Source organism: Ambystoma mexicanum, chromosome 5p (genome assembly GCF_040938575.1).
Source record: "Ambystoma mexicanum isolate Mex_15411 chromosome 5p, UKY_AmexF1_1, whole genome shotgun sequence".
Taxonomy (NCBI): domain Eukaryota; kingdom Metazoa; phylum Chordata; class Amphibia; order Caudata; family Ambystomatidae; genus Ambystoma; species Ambystoma mexicanum.
In genome coordinates, this window is record NC_090930.1 from 282006098 (window position 1) to 282033865 (window position 27768).

At 46.7% G+C, this 27768-nt stretch overlaps 1 protein-coding gene across 2 annotated transcripts in view; it reads left to right on the plus strand.

The window, feature by feature from the left end:
* Positions 1-348: 348 nt before the first annotated feature.
* The window catches only part of LOC138480915 (acrosomal protein KIAA1210-like), a 1033315-nt gene continuing 1005895 nt past the window's right edge, over positions 349-27768 (plus strand). Inside the window, exon 1 of one of the 2 annotated variants that reach the window (XR_011274164.1) lies at positions 349-582. Coding sequence is in view for 1 of the 2 variants with exons in the window: in XM_069612715.1 (XP_069468816.1) it covers positions 551-582 (32 nt within the window). In the remaining variant the exon portion in view is untranslated. The remainder of the gene's footprint in view (positions 583-27768) is intronic. The other variant, XM_069612715.1, reaches the window with a different exon arrangement.

Consider the following 27768-nt stretch of genomic DNA (forward strand, 5'->3'; position numbering starts at 1 on the left):
CAGTGAGGGGCGTTCTTGTAAAACCGTTGCATGTTTATCGGTGATGGAAAAATGAATCCTATATACAATGTGGTACCGTTTTCCATTCCGAAGCTGTGGCCAGGGTTCTCCCGTGTACTGGAAACAGCACACGCAAACATCACCAAAGCAACAACACCGCGGTGCTTGGGCGGATAATTATCGCTAGGGCGCTCGGCTTCCCTGTAGGGAGATGTTGGATCTAGCAAACACATGTAGCTCGCACTCGTGATGCTTGCTGGCTGTCCTCGGAGAGCCGAGGGGGGAGGGGGTGGGGAGGCATGCCCATGTATGGCAGCCTGGCGGCGGTGGCGGTGGTGCGCCGTCCCGGGGCCGCCGCCGCTGCAGCTGGGGCCCGCGCGCCTTGTAGCAGGAGGGCTGCTCTCGGGCTGGCAGTAGTTGCATCGGCGCGCGTGCGTGCGTGCGGGAGTGCTCGAGGCGTCTGCGGGCTCACACAGCTGCGTGCAGGGCGGCCGCGATAACGCTGGGCGGCGGGACAGGCGGCATGCGGGCGCCGCTCTGAGCAGCAGGCATGTTCTACTGCAGCTGCGTCCACGGCAAAAGGTAAAAGCACCGCGCCCTGGCAGCTTTATGGCGATAGAGTGACTGGAAACATTTCAAGAGTGGATGTGGAAATCATTGACCCGACGAGAGGCCGCTTTCACGGTTTGGTGAACGATTAAGCCAGGCTCTCGTGTTTTCTTTCGTCGTCTCTGTCACCTGCCTTTTTAGGTGTTCTTCATAAAACGGCAACTTTACGTCTGACACACAGAGCAAGTAACGCGCTGACACTTTTCTGTAGAACTGTTTTACGTTATGACGCGGAGTTTTATTTTGTTGTAAGTTTAATTACGTGGGATTTATGCACACAATACTTTTTTGTCTCGCCCTTTGAAGCCTGGCAAGTTGGAGTCCAAAACATGCTGTTTCTCTGATGTTAATCAGTAGCTGAACATTGCCCGTGTATTTTTCACCCTTTCCCCCAATGTTTGTAGTAACACTTCAAAACTGCAACCATTTATATGCGTCCCTATATTTTGTAATTAGTAGTAGTACGCCTGTAACGACGTATAATACAAGTTTGAGTAGTGTTTTTTTTTTTGGGCGAGCAGATGATCGTCAACAATTGAAATCCACATAAAAGTCATGATATCGGACCACCATGATATGTCACTCTTTATCTGACGTCACAAGAAACAACCACTCTGCTTATTATTTACGTGACACTGCGCCTAATTCTCCCGAAAGGCAGCGCAGATGGACTAAACTAAACACAAGAAAACCCTCAAGGTGTTAAATGCTTTTACGTTGTTCACTTGCTCGCACTTACCTGCCACGCACCACTATAAGCGTCTGACATTTCCAAGAGCTAAAACGAGGGCTGTCAACCCTACAGATTTAGGCAGTAGGCTACTGATTTTTAAGCAGTCCTACCACCTACAGATTTGGGTGACAGATCCTACTGCTTTTTACAGTGGCAGGTAATTTATGTGACGAGGGCAGGCTGCAGGACAAAGCATGCAACACATTAATTAGTCTGTCTGTGCAGTGGGCTGGTAGGTGATTACTTTGATTGAGCTCAGACCAACCCACTGACCTGACAGCTACTTGACTCTGTCCTGCAATTTTGCCAGGACAACCCTTAGGTGAAACACTTGTGAAGGCAAGTGGCAGTGCATAACACCATCACACATCATCTGCCTATCAGACTGATGGGGGCATTGGTCTCCATGCCATTCAGTGTTCAACTTGCTCTGCAGGAATACTTATGTATTGCCAAGGCTGCTGCTACAGCGCAGTGGCAAACGTTGCCTACCAGCTCTGTGTGATTACCTTCTGTATAATTGAATTTGGTGTTAACTTACCATTCGGAATTATGCATTTTTAACATTTGAACATGTTGTGTTGTTTGAAGGGTTGTGTATTTTAGAATGCCCCAGTGGTGCCAACAATGTATGTTTTGTATTTTCCTGTGATGTCATTGCTATGGGAATTTATTATTTTTGAAACTTGAAAAATCCTACATCTTTTTGGCCACAGAATGTTGGCAAGTTTGCTGTCTTAGTGGGACCCCCGACTCCTATGCTAACAAGCAACAACGCTAGTGACGATTGCTCAAGGAGGGATGTGATTGAAATATTTTTTTTTCTTCATAATAATAGTCACGAGTGTGAGTACATTTGCAGTTCTATAGAATTCACTGCCTATACCGTACCCTGTGGAGTTAGATGGATTTCCAGCGTGTTTCACGGTTGCCCTGTGATGCCACACAACGCCTTCATAATTTGTCGAGCTCATGTCATGTCTCTGTGTGTTATGTTGTTGGGGGCTATAGCCCGGTACCTATTTGCATCTGGTGCTATTTGAACTTTATGTAGTGTGGTTGCACACCTGTCATACATATTGGCATCATCATGGGCACTCTTTAGACGCCCCGGGGTTCACTCGCCATCAAGAAGTTGGTACCCATATTTGGTGAGTTTTGGAATGTCTAAAGAGTTTATTTTTAAACTTGAGTGTTGAAGCAAAGTGTTTTTTTATTTTTAATTTTAAAAGAATAGACTTATATTGATTTAGATCGGCAATGTTTTGAAATTATGACATGACAGAAAAGACAGCGTGGTGTCTGAGCACTGGCTTAATGCAGCTTATGCATTTGGCGGTGCAGCAATTTTTTGGTAATTGTGTTACCACCATTTCAATTTTTATGGCACCACCAAATTTTAGGTTTGGTGTAAAAGCGGAGGAGACGCATGTGCTGGAGGTATATCCTCCACTTTTATGCCAAATAGTGGAGGATTACCATTACAGTATTTCCTCCGAAATCCCCATGGAGTTCTGTGGCCTCTGAAAATAGAGACTAACGCCACCGTTTCCCACACTCGTAATCTAGCGGAAATTCTGTAAGACCAAGTGCAGGTAATAGTGAACAAGTTTGGCGCTATTTCCACCTGAAATGAACCAGCCCCCTATTGCTGTTGTCTTTTTTTAAAATAAAAAATGTAACCAAAATAAGCAGTTTTTCCTATAATAAATGGGTTTAACAGCAAACCTAAAGTGCAGTTTTTAAACTAAACACAACAGCTCATTCTAACACTTCTCTTTTTCAGAAAATATCACAATAACAAATGAAAAGATGAAAGAATCCGAATCCATAAATAGAAAATACATTTGCAGAAAAAAAGTGAAACAGCTTGAAGAGGAAGATTAAACAAAATACTACTGTATTTAAATTAGTTGAAAGCAGAAAAAAGGCTATTATAAGAAATGTTCTGAATTCATGTGAATTTAACATTTACATACTCCCTCTTCTTCTGTTGCTTGATGACCTGGGTGTCTTGTACACCAACTACGCTGATGACACCCAGGTCATCCTTGAACTCAATGGCTCCTACCCCACTGATGCTGCTATTTACTCAATCATCCACTCCTGGATGGCTCATAACTCAATGACATTAAATGCTGATAAGACTGAGCTTCTTATTGCCGCCTCCAGTCACATGCTAAAGAACCTTCCAGCTGACTATGCCTCATTTTGAATAGCCAATGTCTGCATCCCTGTTGTTCAAAGTGTCAAGACGCTTGGGCTCACCATTGATGCCGAACTCGCTATGCGTCTGCATGTGGTCAAAACCCAAGCCACATCGGGCTGTATCAACAAACGGCTCTGTTCATTACGCCCTTTTCTACCTGTAAACTGCATGTCCGTACTGGCCTCGGCCCTCATCAATTAAAGGGATGGTCTAGTAAAAATTTGTATTAAAAAAATAGATAGGCAACATAAAAAAAAAAAAAATACTAGCATTCTCCGTTTTAAAACTTCCTATGTAAAATTTTGAGCTATTCAAGCTCAAAATTCACAAAAGCAAGCACATGGGCGCATCCATTTTGTGAAATGGAGGCCCTCCTGTGCTGGCTTTTGCGGCACTAATGAAGGAAAAGCCAGCCAGCTGTAGTAAACAAAGGCTACCGCTGGGTGGCTTTCCCTTCATTAGTGCTGTAGGCGGAGGACGGGGACCGGAGACCAGAGCAGGAAAGCTGCAGCTGAATCTCGGTAAGTGCTATTTAGGAGCCCGGAAAACTTAGAAATAAAACCGCAGCTTTAAAAACGTATTTATGTTTGCGGTCGCTTTTGAAGCCGCGTAGTGTTACTACCTGCAGCTGATTTCCCATTTGGGGCTCTCGGGCTCCCCACGGGGGGGGGGCCGAGAGACCCAAATGGGAAATGCTAAATGCTGCGTTGTCTGCCTAAATCTGCTTTCCCATTTGGGGCTCTCGGGCTCCCCGTGGGGAGCCCGAGAGCCCCAAATGGGAAAGCAGATTCAGGTAGAAACAACGCGGTTGTTTTCCACAATGCCGCGTTGTTTCTGCCTGAATCTGCTTTACCATTTGGGGCTCTCGGGCTCCGCGCGGGGAGCCCGAGAGCCCCAAATGGTAAAGCAGATTCAGGCAGAAACAACGCGGTTGTGTTGGAAAACGCTGCGGTTTTTCTTTCCGAGTTTCTCAGGCTCCTCCGAGCTCCCAGGGAGCAGGCATCTAGACATTTAGTAAAACCTCAGCAGCCCCGGCTAGGGGCTATCTGGGTCCAGTCCTGGGTCATTACTTAACTCAGGCAGACCATGCTGCAAATGACTCCAATCCAACATGAAGCCTGAAAGGGACTATTCTCTTAAAAACAAAAGTATTCCACTACGCTGTCATGATGCCTACCCCAGACATCCGGACCAAGCCCATCAGCCCCGGGAGCAGGCATCTAGACATTTAGTAAAACTTCAACAGCCCATAGTCCTTACTTACCTCAGGCAGACCATGCTGCAAATGACTCCAATCCAACATGAAGCCTGAAAGGGACTATTTTTCTACAGAGACTATTTTTTACTCTGGTGTGGTTCTAGGGACTTCTTACCTGGGACTACTTTTGAGGCTATTTAAACCACGCCCGACCAGCAACACACGCTTCACGTTATTCTGCATCCAGCAGCGTAACGCTCGCCGTGCCTGCAGCCTGCATCCAGTCTTCTGCCACGCCCGCCTCGAACTCCGGAGCTCCTAAAACAAAGAGGAAAGAAAGGGACAAGGTTAGAAAACAAACTTACAGGCAGCCTAGTCTCTCTGCATAAAAAGAAACGGAATCTGTTTGTTATCTCACTAATATTTACATTCAGAATGCACACCAACATCCATCCATCCTTTCATAAAAAAGGTATTGTATAAAAAATTATTATTAAGGACAATCCCAATAATATACAAAAGACAAATTGTTCCAATGGTGGATAGGATTTATTCCATGGTATTTACAGCCAACACGTGTTCCGACCTCATGGTCGTTTTCGAGGCCTGTTCTCCGTGTTGGTGTGTCAAACCTTGATGGACTGTGTGTCCCTATTGAGATACTTGGTTGAGCGAAGATTCCTAACCTGCTCACAGATGAGACAGGCATCGACTATCTAGTCCATACAGCCATAATTACCTACTTCGCCCAACCAAGTATCTCAATAGGGACACTCAGTCCATCAAGGTTTGACACACCAAACATGTCGGTGTACAAACCATGGAATAAATCCTACCCACGGAACAATTTGTCTTTTGTATATTCTTGGGCCTATCCTTTAATAATAATTTTTTTAGACCCAATACCCTGAGCGCGAGTCGACCTTTTCAATTTCTTTGGATCTTTTCTTCATAATTCCAAACCCCAGTGGGTGGGTTTGGGGAAAAGGTGACCGGAGCCGGCCCAGAACACTAATATTTCTCAAATGTAGGGTGGTCAATAGCGCACAGAGCTTATATCGAACCCACAAACACTACTCATCTTTTATTCTCAGAATATATTTGATTTAATTTTCTCTTTGCATCAGAGAAAAACGTTGGGTTCACAGTTTCTTATTCTCACAAAAGTAAGAGTGTATAGATTTGAGTTGGCAAAAGAATGAAAACTTTATTTAAATTATCATTGAGTTTACGTAAGGTGAAATCCTTTCTTTGCTTTGCTATTTAGAAAAATGACTAATATTAGTTATTTAGATTGACCTTATTTTCTTGGGAATAACGGGGATGCACTAACTTCCTTCCCATTCCACTTTAAGGGGTGCACAACTATTCAAGGCTTCTCTCTTTATGTAAACTATAGTTTTCACAGGTCAGGCCATCTAACAATTGCTACAACTCTGTTAATCGCGTTGTACAACATGTCACAAACCAAGATTGCCCTGTAAAAACTCTAGGATGATTTAATATTTGGCAGAGAAGAATAATCTTGGGCATTCTATTTTAAGTATATTTCTACGAAGCTTCCCCTTACAGACCCAGACCCAATTTAGTGGCATAGTTTGAAAAGGATGCTACACATGAGACTTTCAATTTCTATCAGTTGCTTAACTAGTTCTTGGTATGTATATCTTTGATTGTTGCTTTAATATGAAGGCAGGGTATAACATTCTAGAGTGGGCATGGTTTTAAGACTTCTTCTGTTGGTTTAAGACGTGTAATCTTTAATTTGTGTTTTTATATTGACAAGTTTATACTGTGGAAATACCCTTTCTTCAGTGCTTCTTGTATGTTTGACCAAGTGGTGCCATCTTCAGCACCATGCTGCTTGAGTTCTGAGACGAGTGGATGGGTGCACACCTTGCTTGGCCTCTCCTCCTCCTCATTCTCCTCCCGTCCCTTGTGCTCTGGCCTGGTTGTCCTGCATCTCAACTTCCAGGTGCAGCATGAGAAGCTGCCTGTCCCAGCTCATAGTGGATAATGGCAGCATGGTGTTGGGAACAGTGTTTGGGGTAGGGGTTCCCTTATGTAGCCCTCTGGAGTGCATTGGGATCACCTGTGGCTTCATCTCCGACACCTATGTCCATAATTGCACCGTGTTTTCGGCGGTATTGGTGCACATGGCCTTGTGATGCGCCTGTGATTGCACTTGGGAGTTACCGGTGCAGATACCGCCGACTGTAATAGTGGCGGATGAATTTACAGCGTTTTGTTTGCATCAGCTTGTGATCCAGCAGAGCAGTATTGATGCTGCTAATTCTGTTACTGCCACTTTTAGTGTCACCGCTGGACTTCTGATGAGGCCCAATACCTGCATATTCGTAACCTGCAATGCCGCAATCTTCAGATTTACAAAGGAGCTGATTATCACAGCCTAAAACCCCCTGGGTCTCTGCCCATTTGTGGTTGAGGAGCTTACTTCCTTGGGGCACAGGTGAACTCCAGCACACCAGTCAACATTTCTAGTTGTTTTTTTTTCTTTCTTGCAGCAGGCACTGTGGTGTTACATTTTGTCTGCCTAGCTTTATTTTTCATGTAAATGCTTTAGTGCCTCCCCCACCTTTCTCCCTGAGGAGAGATTTCCCCACAATTAAAACAAAATTCTTCCCATGGCGCATTGCACATCCAGTGTGCATCGGTGCAGTTCTAACTACTGCAATGCTGATCCTGGAAGTAAGCATCCCAGACCATCTACCAACATGATTTTCGTTTTGATGGTTTCCAAAGGGGATCCTGTGCCCTTTAAACTAGCATCCGTTAATCCCTGCTATGAAAATGCTATATTGGTCAGTCCTCCTTTGGACTGCACCAATCATGTTAGAATAAAAGTACGAGGAGGAAGCCCTGACAGTGGAGCTGATAACCCATCGAAAAACATGCTCTGCAAACAGGTATTTGTCGGTGGCTATCATCCAGCCTTGCACCACATACTCGCTAGCATGCTTGTAGCTCTAAGCGGCATCCATATTGAAAAGAACAGTGAGTTTGGTGCATGGAATTGTTCATGGCGTCCGGTATTCATTATTTCAACCTCTCTCCAGCATTGCTCGTCCCTTATGCTTTTGTGTATGAAACCATGTGATTTCATGATTACCCATTTCCAGGTGTCTCTCAAGGGTGGCAATGCTCTGTTTTTGTCCAAGTTACATAGCTAGTGTCCTCCTGTTCTCCTGTTCCTTCTGTCCTCCTAGGACAGGGATCCAAGTATATTCTTCATAATCTATGGCCAGGCCCAGACTGGCCTATAGGGCAATAGGCCCATGGCCGAACCAAAAAGGCAAATTGCTGGGGTGGGCTAGTTTATTGGGTCAAAGTGGGGCACTTTTATGGCCAGTGTGGGCCATTTTGATGAGTTAATTCACCATGCGGCTAATGAATAAATATTCTTTTAAAATGCACAATTTGCATCACATTTTATCAAAAAAACTTCTCCTTGGGATCTATTTAAAGTGTGTCTCAAAAGGAATGAATAGCCGTTTCCAACTGTGGGCCCATTTTTCATTGGTGCCCAAGACAATTATATGGCCCAATCCGACCCTGTCCACGGCCTTGAAATCAGGCCTGCTCTGTGACCTTAGCTAGAGGCTGGTAGTTGTAGCGCTAAGGTTAGTGTTTTAAGTGGAGGGTGTGGACCCCTTAAAGACATATCTTAAGAAGCCTGACTAGCTAATGAACCTTTAAAATAGGTGGGACTTGTGTTATTGAAGGAGTTGCCTAACTGACTTTCTTTAAAACAATTATTTTGTGGTTAAATATAAACCACTAACATGAAAAATGTTGAGTCGAAAAAATAAATAAAATCAAAATATGTCATGGATAGTTCCGAGAGTTAAAGGCCCTGCCCTGATGCCGAGATCTGCGCTTACCCTGACCTGTCCCAGCCAGATAGGCCCAGGGATTCTCCTGCCTGCTGCAGTGATGTTCGTGTAAATCTCAGGACACAGCTCCTTCCACTAAAACCGAAGAACTGTTCTCCCATACTCTTATACCAGCACCACCCCAAATTGAAAATTCTCTCAAATGTGCTATCCCTATTTAACGAAGCTCTTTCTTTCAGACTAGAAAGATGGAAGGCATCTTTGAACAAAAATGTTTTCCTTCATTCAGAACTCTGCAGTGCTAAGTGAGGTGTTCATGTGGCCAGTTGGCTCCTTTTTGTGTCTATAACCCATTGGGCATTTTGGTTTGTGCCCTGCAGCAAACGGCAGCATGCCTGGAGAGGAAATTGAATCTTCCTGTGATCAGGAGCCCTGCAGGGTCCCTCCCAAGGCTGAATATAGAACTCATGGGCGCAATAGCCCACTTAAAGACTTGGCTTATCCACCTTCGTGGTATAAAATGAAATGTGTACTGAATGGGCTTTTCTTTTTAAATTGTTGTATTCAGGTGAAAAGTACTTTGCCGGTGTAAGGTCAGCATTCACACAAAGATTTCGATTAGTTGGACCCAGGAGCTTAGGCACATTACCCCATTGTCTACACTAGCATTGGTATGTTCATTTTTGGTATTTGTATTTTTTTTTTTTTTGTGAACATATTTTTATTGATGGTCTCAACAGTTGCATTAGCGCACAATGAATACAATATACAATCGCATACATAACAATATTTTCGTTAAATGATTAACAGTTGTCATTTAAATAGTCGTTTCAGTATCTGATAGCATATCACAAAGGTATGCCCTAAATGGGACCCAGATGTCTTTTGGTCTGCTCATGCTCGATTGGGTCAGTACATATTGCTCCTCGCATTCGTTTATATAGGTTAACTCCCGTAGGAAGGTTTCCATTGTGGGAGTGGCCGGGCTCTTCCATGCCTTCAAAATACATCTTTTAGCTATGACACATGACACATTGAACAGCCTTCTGATTTTTTCGGAACATTTACCGATGTCACCGAATAAGTATTTTTGTGGGGTCAAGTACGGGGGGGATCTGTGTGACATTGTTTAGCATATTCGCAACTCCTTCCCAGAACCGCGCCACGGCTGGACACTCCCAGTACATATGATAGGACCCCGCTGCCAGGGACCCACACTTGGGGCACTTGCCTGGGTCTTCAGGCGTAAATGTAGCTATCCTAGCAGGGGTATAATGCAGTCTGTTTAGGATTTTAAACTGTATTTGACAAAGCCCGGCGTTAAGGGAGACTTTTTTCGTAAGCGCACAGTATCTTGCCCACTTTTCTTCTGGTATTGGAATTTTCATGTCGGTTTCCCATTTCTCCCTCACCTGGTTTACCACAACGGAATGATTCTGTATTGCCTTGTAAAGTTTAGAAATTCCCAACCCGCCCTGTGTAGTGGCCAGCCGCACGCACGGGTGGGCAGGGGGTTCATCTGGAAATGACGGCCAGCGCCTTTGATATGCAGATCTCATCCGATAATACTGCAGTGTCTTGAGCTGCCCACCTCCCATGCACCTAGTGAACACCTCCAAGGTCGAAAACCTCCCCTCTATGTACATGTCACCTATTTTCATCTCCATGCCCGGGTCCCAGGTTTCCTGTATGTCGGTGTCAAACGTGGGGGGGAGACCAGGGTATTTCCACAGGGGTATATCGGGGTTATATGGGATCTCTATTTTCAGTCTTTTGTATATTGCTCCCCAGGCTTTCACCGTACAACACACAGGGTCGAATTCGCAGGAGTCTTTATGTCCAGAATTAAAAATTACTGACCTAATGTTCGTGGGCTCGGTGGTGTATTCTGCTATTTGCGTATGAGGGGAGTTGTCATATTCATCGTACCAGTACTTTGCAAATTGTGCTTGTGACACAGTGTAATAGAGCTCAAAGTCTGGTGCAGCTATACCCCCCTTCTCATATGGCTCTGTCATCTTCTCCCAGCTGATTCTGGCTGTCTTCCCGTTCCACAGAAAGGACACCACCATGGAGCGAAGTCTAGAGAAGAACTCTCTCCCCGGCCATATAGCGATATTTACAAATAAGTATAGTAGTTTCGGAAGTACAATCATTTTAAGAATGGCAATTCTACTGTGTAGTGAAATTGGGAGACACCTCCAGACCTGCAATTTAATGTTAAGTGTATGCAGCGCCTGGTCGTGATTATCCATATATAATGTTTGTTTATTGCAAGAGACCAGCACCCCAAGGTATCTGATGTGGTGCTCCGACCACTTAAGGCCACACATGTGAGCTGGGCATTTTGTGGAGGGGGTGAGGGGGAACACTTCTGATTTGTAGCTGTTGACCGTGTATCCCGAGTATTCTGCAAATTCGTTGATGTCTCCCATGATGGGAACAATGTTTTTATCGGGTTCTCTAACATAGAGTAGCGTGTCATCCGCGTATAATGATGATATTTGGGTGGCTCCCTTCAGCGTTATGCCCCTGTTATCATGCCTCAACCGTATCGCCGCTGCCATGGGTTCAGTTGTCAAGGCAAAAAGGATAGGGGAGAAGGGGCACCGCTGTCTGGTACCCCTGCCCAGTTCAAACATTTGAGACATAGTTCTATTCGTGTATACTTTTGCGCATGGGGCTGTATAAAGCAACTTGACATATTGAATGAAATATGGGCCAACCCCAAATGCCTCCAACACCAGAAACAAATACTCCCAGGAGACCGAATCAAATGCTTTCTCGGCGTCGAGGGAGATAGCCACTGCTTGTTTGTTCGGGTTAATCTGTGACATTATGCCAAATAGCCTACGCAAATTTAGGGCGGTGGACCTTTGGGGAATAAATCCGCTTTGATCTGTGTGTACTAATAATGGCGTGATGGGTAGCATACGGTTTGCCAACACTTTCGCAAAGATTTTTTGCGTCCACATTTATCCGGGACAGGGGTCTATAGGATGACGTATCTTGCGGCGGGCGTCAAGGTTTGGGCAACATCGTGATTATGGCCTCGCGCATTGTTTGTAGCAGCGTTTGTTTACCCAGGGCTTCCCCCCACACCTCCAGCAGAACAGGGACCATTTCTTCCCGGAATTCCTTATAAAATTCACCTCCCAGGCCGTCCGAGCCCGGCGCCTTGCCAGACGCGAGCCCCTTGATCGCCTCGGTGAGCTCCTCTGCCGTGACAGGTTGCTCCAATATCAGCCTATTCTCTTCTGTGAGTTTGGGGAGCTCGAAGGTGGCCAAATAAGCTTTAATCTCATCTGTGGATTTCCTGTCTTTGTTCGCGTATAGTGTTTTATAAAACTCTACAAATTCATCGTTTATTCCCTGTTCGCTTGTTACCATCATATTTTGCGCCGTATGGATCGATGCAATCGGGGCCACATGATTTTCCTGCTTAACCAGATTGGCCAGCATTTTCCCTGCCTTGTTCCCCTCCCCGTATCTCCGAGCCCTGGAAGGGGCTGCTATATAATGCACTTCCCTTACCGCCAGTTTGTCAAATTCCCTGAGAGATTTATGTATTTCAGCAAGGGTGTCTCCCCCGTGTGTCCGGCCATATGTCTCCTCTAGTACATTCAGTTCCCTCTCCACCCTCTCCATGTCCCGGCGTACCTCCCTTAGAAGGCCCGTTGTTTTAGATATCAGGACCCCTCTTGCCCATACCTTGAATGTTTCCCAGACTGACAAGCTATGGTCAACAGACCCTATGTTGTCTGCAAAGAAATTGGCGATGTCTGTGTGTAGGCCTTCCGCTACATTTGGGTCTTTTATATACCAATGGGCATTCTCCACCGTCTAGCCGGCTTAGGGACGTCCCTGAGGGTAATTTCCATGGTCATAGGGGAGTGATCAGATAATGTACGGGGAAGGATTTCGCAACTCTGTAGGGCGTGTGTAGTATTTGAGGGGATAAACCAGTAGTCTATATGTGACTCACTATCATGTACAGTGGAGTAAAACGTGTAACGCTTGCCTGTTGGGTGGAGCACTCTCCAGGCATCTAGAAGGGACAGCTGCTGTATTATCTGCTTCAGAGCAAGTGCCGTCTTAGACGGTGGCCTAGGTGTCTTGGCGGACCTGTCCAGGGTCTGGTCTAGCACCACGTTGAAGTCCCCCCCCCCCCCATAGTATGGTAGTCGCTTCATGTTTAGCAAGTTTTCGAATATGGTAAAAGTCTGGGTCTTCAAGGTTAGGACCATAGGTGTTTACCAGGGTTATCTGTTCTCCAGCAATTTCCCCCCAAACAAGCATCTGCCCATCGAGTGAGAGTCGCCTGGAGCCCACTGGCGACCTTCCTCGATGAATCCTAACGATTTGTGAATCAGGATGCTTACCCCCCTTGACTGTGAGGAGTAATTCGTGTAATAGCGCTGCTTGCCCCACTTCGCCAGTATTTGATCATTAATCGAGCTCTGCGCATGCGTTTCCTGTAGCATTAAAATTTGGGGCCCGTGCCTGCTGAGATAGTTGCCCACCTTTCTGGCTTTCATTGGATTGTTTAGGCCTCGGACATTCCATGTCATTAGTTTAACCTTTAACCCATCACCCATTTCCTACATATATGCATCGTATTGTATTGTGACAACCATGGCTGCATGTGCAATCAGGACTAGAATGGTGCCTGCATCTGTGAGACCTTTTTCCAACGAACCTACAACCTTCAACTACGCAAACTCTCCACCCAGACCGAAACTCGCCTGGGCGGTGATCATAACAAGGAAACTTCCCCTTTTGCCCTTTCCCGCCCACCCGCCACCCACATCATCTGCCCCAACTTGACGATGGACCCAAGCAACTGATTGGAACGTTCCTGAGGGTGCTTTGTCGCAGAGCAATGCCCAGCCGTCTGGCTGCCTATGCGGGAGACCCTACGGCCTGGTTGCACCGGATTTTAGTCCAGTTTAGCTGTGTCGGCTGTACAGCGGAGAGAACATGTTTCAGCTGACAGGGGGATGCCTCATCCGTCCACCGGATCGCCTCTGCCTTCACCCGGGCAGGGTCTTGCATTTGGGTGTCTTGCGCGATCTCTGGGGGGCAGCGGAATAGAGGCCTCAACATATGCCATCGCCTCTGCAGGGTTTTCGAAAAAGTGGGCTCTGCCCCCATGCTGGATTCTCATTTTCGCAGGGAAAATCAACGCATAGGGTGTATTGCGGAGTCGTAGCTGTTTTTTTGACCATTTCGTAGGATCTGCGCTGTGCTTGTATACTTGCAGAAAAGTCCGGATAAATATGTATCCTGTTGTCTTCATAGTGTAGTGTCCCCTTTTCTCTTGCTAGACGGAGGATCGTGTCTCTGTCCCAATAATTCAGGAGGCGCGCAATGATGGTTCGGGGTGGAGCGCCCGGCTTGGGGGTTGGTGCCAGGGTGCGATGAGCCCTTTCTACGAGGAAGTGGTTGGACAGGGAGTCTTCCCCTAATACGGATTTCAACAGTTCTTCCACCTTCCTTTCCATGGAGCCCTTGCCAAAAGACTCCGCCTCTCCAACAATGCGGATATTGTTCCTGCGGGATCTGGATTCAAGATCCTCGCACTTATTCTGTGTCTTGCGGAGCTCCGTCTGGAGTAGGGCTATATCACGGCCGTGTTGTGTAAGCACATCTTCATTCACACCTATCCTGTTTTCTGCCTCCGAGATCCGTGCGCTCTCCTTTTCCACTCGCGCTTTCAAGGAACCAGTCGTCGCCACTATGTCATCTAGTTTCACGTTGACGGCCAGGAACCCATTTTGCACAATTGTTGCCAAGCGGTCTAAGGGGTCTGTGTTTTGGACTTCAGGAGTTTGTGTTGCCACTCCTGGTGTCTCCTGTTGTTGGGAGCTTGTGTAGGAATCCATTGGGCCGGTCTTTCTTACCCCTGCAGCTTTCTTCTCAGAGCGGCCCATTAGGCGACGTCGCAGCTTCCAGGGTGGACTGTGCTTTCCCACGTATGTGTGTTGCTGGCTGTCAATGACTGCCCGCAGCAGTTATCTTGTGCATTGTTAGCGCGCCACAATGCAGGTATGGGGGTCCTGAGAGTAGGATGTTCACTTCAGGAGCGATTCCCGGCGCCGAGTTGCGCTCTATTCTTGCAGCGCCCCCGCATCCCCGCGTCCCTCACCGATGCGGCAGCCTCCGTCTATAGTAGGGCCTCGCCCCCTAGTCTGTACCGCTCGCCCCCACTCCCGTAATACGGATGTATCTTGTACTGGGTGCTGGCCCCCGGTATCTCCTCCCCCCCGATCAGACCACTTACTTCACCAGCTTCGTCCTAGCTGGGCTTAGCCGCGGGGGGAGACCAGGATCCGAGGGGGCAAGCGTTGTCGTCGCAGCGTATCTCCGTCAGGCTACTCCCGCCGCCTGAAGCCCGGCGTGGGAAGGTCTTCGTTCCTGCTTCCGCACAGGCGAAAAGGAGAGAAAGCAGAGACGGGCAGCACTTGTGTTTCGGTGGGCTGCGGCGGGCTGCCCCTCCCCCACCAGGCCGATCCGCCGATACGAGCCCCGGGCTCAAGTGAGAGTCGCCTGGAGCCCACTGGCGGCCAGCCACGACTCAACAGGCGCTGTAGATGCAGACTATGATATCTCCGCCGTCTCGGGGTCCACGCTCACCGCCTTCACAGGGTGTCTTCCGAAGACCTTCCCCCGCAATATTCTGTAGCAGCGCGACGGTCAGCGCGAACCTGGAAGGATTTATAAATGGAAGGATTTAGATTGAGCCGGAGCTCTTCACTTAGGCGGCCATCTTGGCTGTGCGCAACGGCGCCTCCCGTCCATTTTTGGTATTTGTTTAGAGTGTTCTTTGCTTTTCAACTGGCAGCCTACACACATAATGCCCTGGGTGGATAGCTAACCTATTGAAAGCTCACCTTTCACATGGGTTATCCTGCACTTCATAAATTCGAATGCTGAGTCCGGTTTAACTCGCCCTTTTCATTCTTCCAAGGTTGATACGTTGAGTAGCATTAGTTGCGCAGACCTTGCAAATTCGCATAAATCCCACTAGACTTGCAAGGCGAGTTTTTTTAGTATACATACAGCACTTTCTGTAAAATGATGCATGTCCTCATAAGCGCACTTGATATTTGGTGCAATGCTGTCACCCAAAGCCCAGCCACGCACAGTAAACCTCATTTGCCATCTACTGGAGGCAAAGTTTGTTTCAGCAAATGTCAAAAGTTTCAGGCATTCCTATACCGCAAGCAAGGTCGAATATCGTGCAAACGGTACTCGTCTTTCATAAAATCTCCCCGCCAATGGTAGTGGCCTTGTAGATTTTGCAAGCACTGTTGTAATAACACCAGTAATTACAGTGCTTCGAACATGGGTCTGAAATCTGTGGCTCTTCAGATGTTTTGGACTAAGACTTCCATGACCCCTAACCGTTGACTATAATATTTGGGGCAAATGGGAGCTGTAGTCCCAAACATCTGGAGAGCCAAAGGTTGCAGACCCCTGGTTTAGAAGTTGGAGGAATATGGCATTAAGCACTCTATAAGAAAACAAATTATCCAACTATATAAAGTTTGATGGTTTTACGTCTTGCTCAATGGGCTAATATGAATGCTGCAGACGGGGCTGCAGATTTATTCCTAGGCTAGTGGTTTGACCTTGACATAAAAGATCAAGTAAAGAAACCGCCATTACCTCCACGTCCACTCGTCCTCATCCAAGTACTCAAGCATGTGGTGACACCTCCCACAGGAAACCCTCTTCTATTTTGTTTTTATTTTCCCTTAGCCACACCCCCCCTCCTCCTCCTCCTCCTGCCTCTGGGCATAACAGCCCAACTCCCTCGAGCCACAACAATTCTTTGTTCCTACCCCTGTCAGGGACTCCTGTTCTTCTTTGTCTCCCTCCATGGCATAGCCTTTGGGAGGGTGGGGGGAGTGGCGTGAGGGCGTTCCTGTTGCCAGTGACTTCGACCGGTCCCTGCTGGACAGGGGCCATTCTGCCACGTCAATGTTTACTGACCCTCTGTTGAGGTTGGGCCAGTGCCTGGACCATCCCACCTTCACCGGCATAGTGGTGGTGGTTGAGGGAGCCCGCCATGATCAGGGGCGGGCATATCTATTTTCCCATCTGCAGAGCGGATCAGGGTTATGGAGCTGCTTGCCCGGGGTGATCGCACCCCTGGCGAAAGGAGGTCATCTTAAAATCCTCCATTTAGCAGGACCGTTCCTTCCACTTTGAAGGCGTATGAGCGTCACTGGGGGCACTTCATGTCCTGGTGCCTGGCTCGGGGCTGCTCCTCTACCTTGAATTCTGGGGCTCCTGTTCTGCAGTTTCTCCAGGAGGGGTTCAACATAGGTCTCTTGTGTCTCGACCATGGGCTGCCATCCGCTCCTTTGGGGGTCCTGATGTGGGTGGTCACTCCTTGGTGGTGAGGCTTTTTCTCGTTGGCCAGGCCTATTTCCGATTCTTGGTTGCTCCCCTGGGATCTCCCCTTGGTTCTGCGGGCCCTACACTCCTCTCCTTTTGAGCCATTGGAGGAGGTCCATCTTACAATGCTGACCCTTAAGACTCTCTTCCTGGTGGCTATCACTTCGGCGCTTAGGCTGGGTGAGATTAGGGCCCTCTGCTGCGAGGCACCCTATCTGGTTATCTCCCCTGATGCCTTTTTCCTTAAGTGTTACCCCTCCTTCCTTTCGAATGTGGCTCCCAAGTTAAACGTCTTGCAGCATATTGTCCTTCCTTCCTTTTTTTTTTTTTTTTCCCTTTTCCCTCCTCACCGGAGGATGTCAGCTGGTCTACTCTGGATTGTCGGAGGGCTATGCTGTTTTATTCGGAATGCAGTAAGCTCTTTTGTTTCCCATCCAGCCTGTTTGCCACATTTGATGGCGCTGCCACTGGGGGAAATCGTCCGTGCCCACGTTCAGTCGATATCCACTTGGTTTATTCTTCTGTGGGTACTCCCCTCCAATCTGGGTTGCAGCGTAGGTCCACACGTGGCATGGCTTCCTCTTGGGCAGAGGGGCGAGGCATTCATATCCAGGACATTTGTTGCGCCGCCACCTAGTCTGACCCCCAACACATTTATTCATCACTACCATTTGAACCTCCACCATAAGGACGCTGGGGCTTTCGGGCTGGGGTCTTGAGTGTGGCCCTTCTGTGAATAGCTTTGTGTTGCAACTGTCTTGGACTGTGTGCTTCAATAAATTGGTGTTGTTCAGGTTGCATATCCCAGTCTGATCTTTGGGGTTTTTGATCATGGGTTTTTGATCTCAGCCCATTTTCTCTGGAGTTGGCATGCCTCATACTAGAGTACAGGGACGAGGATGAGTGGACGTGAGGTAATGTAATGCCTGGATTACTTACTGGTAATCTTCATTACTACAAGTTCTACTTTTCCTCGTCCCAGTATGGGCCTTTTAGGCAGTGATAGTTACTGCTGTGGGGCTGGCGAGGCAGGATATTATGTCCGGGGGGTGGCAAGAGGTGGAGGGGCATGGCTAAGGGAACATAACAATGAAAATAGAAGCAAGGTTCCTGTGGGAGGCGTGTCACCGCACACGTGAGTACTGGGACGAGAAAGAGTAGGGCTAGGAGTAATGAAGATTACCTGTAAGTAATCCAGACATTGAACACCATAGGCCCAGTTCACAAAGGGCTGGGCACTGGCCTCAAGCCTGAAAAACACGTGACCCAGCCAAGGTCCTTCTATTCACAAAACAGGGCCTAATTGTTGAGGGAAGCTCAGTAGCTGAAGCACGTTTTGGAAGACTAATTTGGGGTTGCCAGGCATTGCACCTGCGACACTGAGGTCTCGCTCGCTTGCTACCCCTAAACATTTTTTTTTTTTTTACAAATTGAAGCTCCTGGGCAGTGGCCAGTGACATGTTGCTCTTTGCTTCTAGAGTGGCTGACTTCTTTATTGTTCAGGCTGCTGCTTCCTTTTTTTTTGTAATTTTTTTTTTTATTAAACTTCTTTTTATTAAATATTTGCAAATCATGTAATTGACAGCTTACATGACCAATCAGCCTGAAGCAGGGGCCGGGTAACAGTATCAGTGATCCCTACCCAACCTCCCCCAAACTCCCTCTTTCACATTTAACAGTAATACCACCCCCCCACCCAAAACAAAAATAGTAACCGTAATTGAAACAGTGATAATAATACACAAACATTGTAAACTTGTTGGCTGTCTATACTCAGATAGGGGCCATCCGGTAGAGCGCATAGTTTCACTTCCCAGTTACCTGCGTCTTGTGATGGGAGATATTATGTAGGGCAACACTGGATGCGGTTGTACTTACAACCCTGTTAATCGTTCAGCTGCGAGACATGTATGATGAAGACCCTGTTCAGATTTCCGTCTTATTCGATGTATGTGTCCAATATATCTCTAAAGTTGTCTGCTTGTTTAGGCCTGCCTCGTCTCATGACTGAGCATTCAAGTAAGCAAATCTTGGTAATCATTAAGCATGCTTGTTTGGTAGGCACTTTGACTGTTTTCCAATAAATGATTAAGAGCTTGCATGCTGAGAAGAGGATTATATGTGCTTGTTTTCGTATGATTGGGTCTGTGTGCCAGTCCGCTTCATCTGCTCCTACCAGTATTGGTCCAAGGGCCAAATCAATCGGTATGTTGGGAACCTGGGAAAGCATTTTGTGGAACTTTTTCCAATATGCTTTAATCAATGGGCATGACCACAAGATATGGCCCATTGTACCCATCCCTTTACGTTGTCACCAGCACGCAGGTGACCGAACAAGACCCATACAGTAGAGTTTACTGGGTGTGTAGTACAGCCTTTGGATCAGCTTATACTGTATTTTTCTGTTATGGATATTGTACAATGTTATGTTTTCGAAATAGTCGTATATATCGGCCACGTCTATTGGAATGTTTAAGTCGTTGGACCCTTGTGCTGCAAGAATGATGTTGCGTTTCATGTTGTTCGGGTGCAGATGGTGTAGAATTAGCATATTCATGGGAACTCCGTCAGGTATTCCATTTCCAGTTTGCTCACTGATGGGGTGTTCTGCAATGTCTGGCTGGTTGTGTTGGATCTAATCACCTCTCGTATAGTATGGTAATGTATACACTCTGTCTGTCGTAGCCGGAGTATTTGGCTAGCTTCTTGGAACCCTATCAGTGTATCCTCGTCATATAGGTCTAACACTCTAATCTCAGGCCAATAGGAGTCTTGGTATTTGTGTAACGTGTGGTCTGGGCCAATCGAGAGTATTGCTCGTATGCTAATCCAGACTGGGGCCGCCCAGACATCAGAGCCCAACAGTAGTCTCATCCTATGCCATTGTGTCAGCGATGGGCCTATCAGTGGGTGTGACCTAATGTGTTTAGGTAGTTTGTTTAGTGGGATGGCCAGGATTTCTGCCGGGGTATATGGTGCTATTGGGGAGAGTTCCATCGTCTCCAACTAGATGTATCTGATTTATCAAAACATCTTTTGATCCAGCATGTTTGGGCTGACTGATAGTAAGTCCGCCAGGCTGGTACTGCCAATCCATCATCGTTTTTTTGAGGCCTGTAGAATTTCGAGCCGGATCCTTGCCTTTTTGCCTCTCCAAATGAATTTGGCCAATTGTGTGTCCAGATCTTTGTATATTGGTTACGAAGGGGAACACGGTAGCTTCATTGCTAGATATAAGTTTTGGGAGGGATTTCATTTTTAAGGCGTTGATACGGCCTGCCAATGCTAGCGGGAGTGTGTTCAATCTGATAAGATCTGATTTCATCTTTGTCAGGGTAGGTGGGTTTTTCAGGTCTACAATTTCTTGGATGGATGGGGCAATATGGACCCCCTGATATTGATGGAATGCAGCTGGACGCGGAAAGGGGCTACCCGCCTGGGTCCCATGGTATGTCGCGTCTGAGAGGTAGGACCTCCGATTTTGTCCAGTTTACCTTGTATCTCATCATGGGCTCATATGCGTGAAGCAGTTGATGTAGGCGTGGGAGCGAGACCGTGGGGTTGCCAATATAAACCAGAAGGTCCTCCGCATACAGGGATAGTCAGTGTTCTTCGGACCCTCTCATCACACTGTTCCTTTTGTAGGTCAGTGCATAGTTCCTCAGCTAGCGGCTCGATGGACAGTGCATATAAAAGTGGGCAACCTTACCTGGTGCCCGAATATAGATTGAACATATTTCAGACCGTTCTGTTTGTGGTCACTGAGGCTTGGAGGTTCGTGTATAGTAATCGTACAAGCCCTAGAAGTGTTGGCGGAAATCTGTAAGCTGGGAGTTCCTAAACATAAAGTCCCACCGGACTTTTGTCGAATGCTTTTACAGCATCAACCATTATTATTTCATCTGGGCCTTCCTGTCCGGCGATTACGTGCAACAGTCGTCTAACATTATCCACTGAATTGCGACCAATGATAAAGCCTGTCTGATCTATATGGATAAGTTGTGAGAGGGTTTTCTCGATTTTGCATGGTAGGCATTTAGCCAATATTTTGGCGTCAGCAAGATCGGTCGGTATGATCTGCAATCTCCTGGGTCAAGACCCTGTTTGTGGAAAACAATTATATTGGCCGCCATCATGGACCTTGTCAGATGACCCAGGGTCAGTGCCTCAGCAAATGCTGTTTCGAGCAATGGCGCAATGCGGTCCATCACTTTATATAAATCTCTGGGTATGCCATCTGGTCTGGGCGACTTTTCCGCGCTTAGTGAGGCTATGGCTTGGGTAATTTCATCTGCTGTGATTGGTGTCCCGAATTTTGCGAATCGCTGATTGTCTTTAATTGAAGAGTGGTGAGGAAAGTATCTATATAACGGGAGCATTTGGGCTTGGATTGGCATATAGTTTGCCATATAGTATTCTGCCATAGTATTCTGCGAAGCGTCTATTTATGTCCTTTTCGTTAGTTAACATATTACCGGTCCGGTCCCGGATGTTGGTAACCAAAAGGTTTTCTTTTTTTCATTTTTTTGTGTTTTTTCTTTTTTCGTTTTTTTTTTTTTTTAGGTCCTCTTAATTTGTTGAGTCGGACGTATATGTTGGGATCCTGGGTCCGTTTATGTTGGGATTCTGCAAGCGTAAGGTTGACAACAATCAGATTTTCATGTTCCCTCCATCCCTTCAGTTTGTGGGCCCATCGCGAAATTCACCACCGTCCGAGAAAGGCTTTGTATGCATCCCAGGTGATGGGGGTGTGGAGTCAGGTTGGTTTGCCAAAATGGCACTGTCTTCGCTGAGACGTTTGAGATATCTGGATACGCCATTGCTCTTAAATTTAAACACCAAGGTGGCCTGTTAGGTGGGGCTCCAGGGAGTTCAAAATTAAGAAGTGCTGGTGCATGGTGCGATACTGTCATGGGAAGTATTGTACATTGTTTTATCTGTGATAGGGCTTTCGTTGGGGAAACCCAGTAGTCTAGTCCGGAGTATGATTTATGGCAGTTGAATGTATAATCATGGCGTTGTGATGAAGGATTCGTCATATATCTGTTAGTCCTAATTCAGACATGAGGGTTAGTGGGGTTGTACATTTGCGTGGGGTCGGGGGTTGAGATAAGGATGTGCCCTTATGGTCCAATGCCAAATCTAAAATTGTGTTCTAGTCCCCTCCAATAAGTGTGAGATTCCCCATGTACTGCGCACGGTTTGCAAATACCTGTGTGAAAAAGTGGGTGTGTCACTGGTTTGGGCATATATGTTCAGGAGAGTTAGGGGGTGTTGATGATCAGGCCCTGAATTAGAGTGTATCTTCCGTCTTTATCTGAAATGGTGTTAAGTGCATGGAACGGGACACATTTGTGGATTATGATTGAAACTACTCTTTTACCTCTATGCGGCGAGTGAGCTGTTGTCCCGACCCAGCCTCGGTTTAATTTCCCCGATTCATGGGCATCAAGGTCCGTTTCCTGGAGAAAAGGGATATCAGTGTGTGTGTTGAGAACTCGCCGTTTTTTGGTTGGGTGTCCCAGCCCTTGTAAGCTAGACGCAGGTCGGACATTCCGATGGGGCTTTGGTTGTTTAGCGAGTGGGATTAAGTGAAGGAGTGTATAGTTATACCAGAGAGAGCTGTGTTGATCAAACAATGTGTGTGTAATTAATAACTTTGACAAAACGAACATGACCTCAAACTTGTAGGTCGCAACCTTAACATTTGGACAACCAATAGTATCCCAATACTGCTTCTTAAAAGCCCATGCCCAGGGAGGGATAGGAGAGATAATAAGAATCTCATCCGCCCATCTGGCATGCTGGTGGAATTCATCGGCGCCACCAGTGATACCGGGTGTCCATGAAGGGGGGTGGGAGGGTGGCAGGGGATGGCTCATATTAGACAGCAGGTTATTTTGTTGTCATCTGCATGGGTTGACACGTTCTGGGCAATTAGACATGTTATCATTGGTTGCATATTCTTTTCCCCCCGAGTGTCCCAATCTCATGCACAGGGAATAGTTACATTTGACTTTGTGTGACGCTATTGAAGGACGACTGTATGGATCAAGATCAATCATGTAGGTGGTTGGGAGTCATTGTGGCTGGGTCCATTTAGGCGTCTGCCAGAGCGTTGTCACTTGCCTGCTCTTGTGGGAGTTGCCATTGCGAAGTGCCCGATTGGAGGATTGGTCTCTTGTCCTCGGTATCAGCATGGAAGTCTGTGGAGACAAGATCTTGTTGCCGTAGTAGGCGCCAGGCGTCCTCTGGATCATCGAAGGAGTGTAATTTTTTTTTGTCTAGTTGGGAATTTTAAATAATATTTGTGGTAGCAAATCTCTTCCTTCGTCGAGATACTTTGGGAGAATAATCATTGAAAATGCGGGCTCTGACCCTTCGCACGAATTGTGCCGGCTGCTCTATAGGCACGTGCGATGGCTACCTTATGTTGGAAGTTAAGGAGCCGCATTGTAATGGGCTGTGGACAATTGCCTACCTCAAGTCTTGGGACGGGGGCCCTGTGGATTCTTTCAATCACATGTGATCTTGGGTTTTGGATGTTAAGAGATTAGCGATGCGCATTAAGCATCGAGGTCCGATCCCTCCTCCTGTTCGGGGAGGCAGAGGAGATGAGGGTTGTTGCGCCACGAGCGATCAGCTTTCGTAACTAGGCAATGTACTTCTTTTATGAGACCGGCAAGATCAGTTGCAGCCACTGCGCTGTTATCCTAGAGTGGGCTCATCCGTTGTTCATTGTCAGTTGTGTGTTCTGTTTGAGCATTCAGGCGGGTCTGCATGTCTTGCATGTTGCACTTGATGTCCAGTACTGTGATGTTTGTCTCTTGGGTGCTATGGCCTATTGCCCTCATTTCTGTGAGGAGTGTTTGTAACTGATTTTGTACATCCATCTTGATGTGTTGACGTGCAGACCGCAGTAAGGGCTTTTCTGTTGGGTTTGGAGCACTGTCTTTGCTGGTGTTGCAACCAGGTAGATTTCTTTTGCCATGCCCCAGTGGCGGGCCGACAACCTGGAGGTGGAGTATGTAGTGCCCTGTGGTCAGTCGCAGTTCCACAATGTCATCCGTTGCTGATTGAGGTGGCCGAAATACCTGCACCCCCCACCCTACAGAGGCACGTCGGGAACCCCTCCAAGTCCATGCCTGTGAAATTGGTGCATGCAGGGGTGAAGTTAGCACTCGGATTGTACCATTGTAGTCGATGCCTGTGAAATTGGTGCATGCAGGGGTGAAGGTAGCACTCGGGTTTTACCATTGTGCATATAGTCAAGATGGTTGGTGTATCCAGACCGTCAACGTAGATCCTGGGTGATATGGTTGCAGCCGTCTCGTGGATGTGCTTAGGCATATTCTACCATCCATTTGACCATGGTGGAGTATTGATTAAATAGAGTTGCAGATTAGCAGGGGTGCTTAGTTGTACACAGGCCTCATCCCCTAAGTGTAGACAGATGATCAGTGGCAGAAGGCACAACATATGTCTATTGGGGACTCGTAGCGACATTGAGTAGGTCCCCTAGATCTTGCAATATGCGTGGACAGGGCGGGTAGCCGGTACACCTTGGTCTTAGTGATGGGAGGGTCCTCATCTTTCAGTTGTTGTAGTGCAGGCTGATAGGCGGCCAATGTGTTGACTCATATGATGGTCACTTGAATTCACTGGCACAGATGGCAGGAGGGGCCCTTGTGGGCTTTACAGATAACTTTGCGCCATCTTGTCCACTGTCAAGTTATTTGGATGCCTGCAATGCGCACACGTTTTTCAATGTTAGATTAATGGCCTGATGGTCCCCTATATCTGGCCCAGCTATATATGTTCCTCTGGAGATCTTGTGTTGGGAGGGTGATTTGTCAGACCCAGATGTCCCCAGCATGTGTGATCGGGTGTCAAAGAGCGGTGCCCAGTGCCCGCCAGGCCCCCTCTAATGGGCTCTGTTAACATAACGGCATGGCACCATGCGAGGAAGTCGACTGTCAATGTGGGGGGGGGGGGTCTACTTACTGCTACTGCTTTTCCCGGTGTGGATATAATCACCGGCTGTTGTGTTGGAGGGACACGGGATCCTAACGGGAGGTGCCCTGCGTTCAGCTTATCCGTGTGCTGTGGATAGCGCTGGGTTGTCTGGGAGCATCGTTAGGGGGTGCTTGTGTTCCTCTCCACTGTCTCTTGCCAGCGACAGGAGCCAGTCCCCTCGGTGTTCCGACAGGCTGTGGGGAGAGAGGGGGGGTGGAGGGGTGGGGGCACTGGTTCCGTATTAGACGGTGAGCTGCCTTATGCGTTAGCTCCTCCCCGGCCTCGCGCACTGGAGACGCCGTCACTTCAGCATGTTATCACAGCATTTCACGACCAGCTGAGCGAGTGGGGTAAATGCCGGTGAGTTCCCTGTGACCTGAGCTTGCCATCGCTCGCCGTTCGGTTGCAAACCGTGCGGGATAAACTATCATTTTGCAAAATTACACCCGCCTTCTTCAGAGAATCATCACCTCGCTTGCATCTTGCTCGGGTTCTCGAGCGCCCCCTTTTTCAGGTTTCTTAAAAAAAAAAAAAAAAAACAGGGGGATCCACAAGTGTAACAACATTTTGAGCAGCGACCCTAAATAACAAAGAATAGAAATAACAAATTATTTGTCTTTCTGGAATTCTATACAATAATTGCTAGACTCGTTAAAGGTTTATTTCAGGCACACTTCAGGGGGTGAGACACTGTTTTAGTCTGATCTTAAACAACTCAAATTCACAATGCAAACAAAAACCTCCCAAAAGCATTTAGAGTAGACTAAGCATCCATTTTGGGTTACGTATTTTGCTTTTCGCAAGTTGCAGTTATTACATGTTTTTTTTCTGCCTTTGTCTCTGTTACGATCGTCACAAGACATTCCATCTCGTGTCCTTGGTCACTTGACAAAATCCTTGTGCCTAAAAGCTTGTGTGCAGTGTAGAAATGTTTGACCATAGGATATAAAGTAAGCCTTCATTTAATTGTGCCACAAACTGTACTCGGCAGTTTAAGATCCTACAAGATGCACTGCAGGGCAAGCAAGAAACCCTCTTGTGTAAATGGGCCATTGGATGTGGCAATCAACTAACACTTCTGGGTACAGACCAAGACACATTGAAAAATAACCCAAACTATGTTAAAAAAAAGTTATGGGAGCTCGACTGGTGTACAATGATTGATGATCGGAATCGTCTCAAGCTCATGGAAGATGCAGCAACTGAGGCAAAAGATCGAAGGAAACCGCTGCAATACGTGATGAAGTCAGCCAATAGAAGACATTGAGCTATCTACATGAAATTCCGACTAAATCTCTTTAACACCAGGGTGAGTCAAGCGATAAGGGCGCGAAAAATGACAGTGATTTTAAGCTGTCGCTTTTGCAGTAAACAGCAAGAGACTCTCAAGCATCTAACCTTATACTGTGAAAGCTTGAAAGACTTGAGATCTGTGCATTTGGGAAACCTGGTACGACGATGTTCTACCCTCTGTGGCGAAGACTTATGGCGAAAATTCTACAGTCCGCGTGAAAAAGACATATATGGGATGACAAACTTTCTACAATACCTGGAGATTTTGTTAAAAACCCAATAAGAAAGGAATGGAAATCATACTGAAACTAATACCAGTGTGTCGGAGACGAAGAAGTGCGAACTTGCGCCAAAGTATTCTTCTGATGCCGGCGCGGTGGAAACAAAGCTGGTTGATCGAACAAGAGGGAATCATTGAGAACCATAAGACAGTCAAGAGACTAGCTGTGGCAAAGACTCTGTTATTATGTATCGAAATTCTGCTAATAGTTGTTTTCTCTAGGCCCTCCGACACTATAGGAGGAGGAGGGATAAAGAATTATTTTCTTTTCAAAAAGTTTGTATAAACTAAATGAAATAAAAATAAAAAATAAAAAAAATTTGTGCCACAATTAATGCTTTGTAATATGGCTATCTTTCCTATCTCCATGGCATTCTGTTCAGGATGTTTGGGCACTCGTTACGCCCTCCATGCACACAGAGTACGGGATGTGTGAATGCACTACTCTAAATTCTTTAATACACAGTTATGAACCCTCCCAATGGTATGTATTTTGCCAACCTCTGAAGCCTGAAAATAGATCCAGGCATGCTTGACATGTGGCCAACCTTGTACCAGAGCTGCAGATGAACTGGCCTGCTGTTAAATTTCAGTTACCAGTTTAATGGTATCCACTACAGAGTGTAATTTACTTTCTGACTTTGAGAACATTCAGACATGTAATTGCTCATTTTAGTATAGACGGCAAGCTAGCTATAGCTGCTAAGATAGCTCAGGGGGTTGAGCGCTTGCTGCTGCGTGGGTCATCTAAAGCCAACTGAGCCTTTCATCATTCTGAGGATGATAAAAGAGTACCAACAAAAGTTGGGTGATATTGTATATATATTTGTGCTATATAAAGCGCTTAAGTAATATATAACAAATCATAATCATTTGGCCTTGGACATCTGCTTGCTTTCACAGTAATTTGGCAATATGGACCTACACACACTGTTATTAACGATGCATATGGTGATCCGTTTTTGTATGGAAATGTATATCACATTACAAGTGATATTGTTTTGAAGTGTACTTGGGAACAATTCTATGTGATGCCTGTTCTTGTTTTGTCAAGGGGTGAAAGATTGTGTTCAATTGCTTCCTGCGATGTTCATAAAGCTGGACTCTAATGCTCATGCAGTTCTGCGGGGCAGAAAGAAAGACCCACGGATCAGAAATGACCCTGGTTTG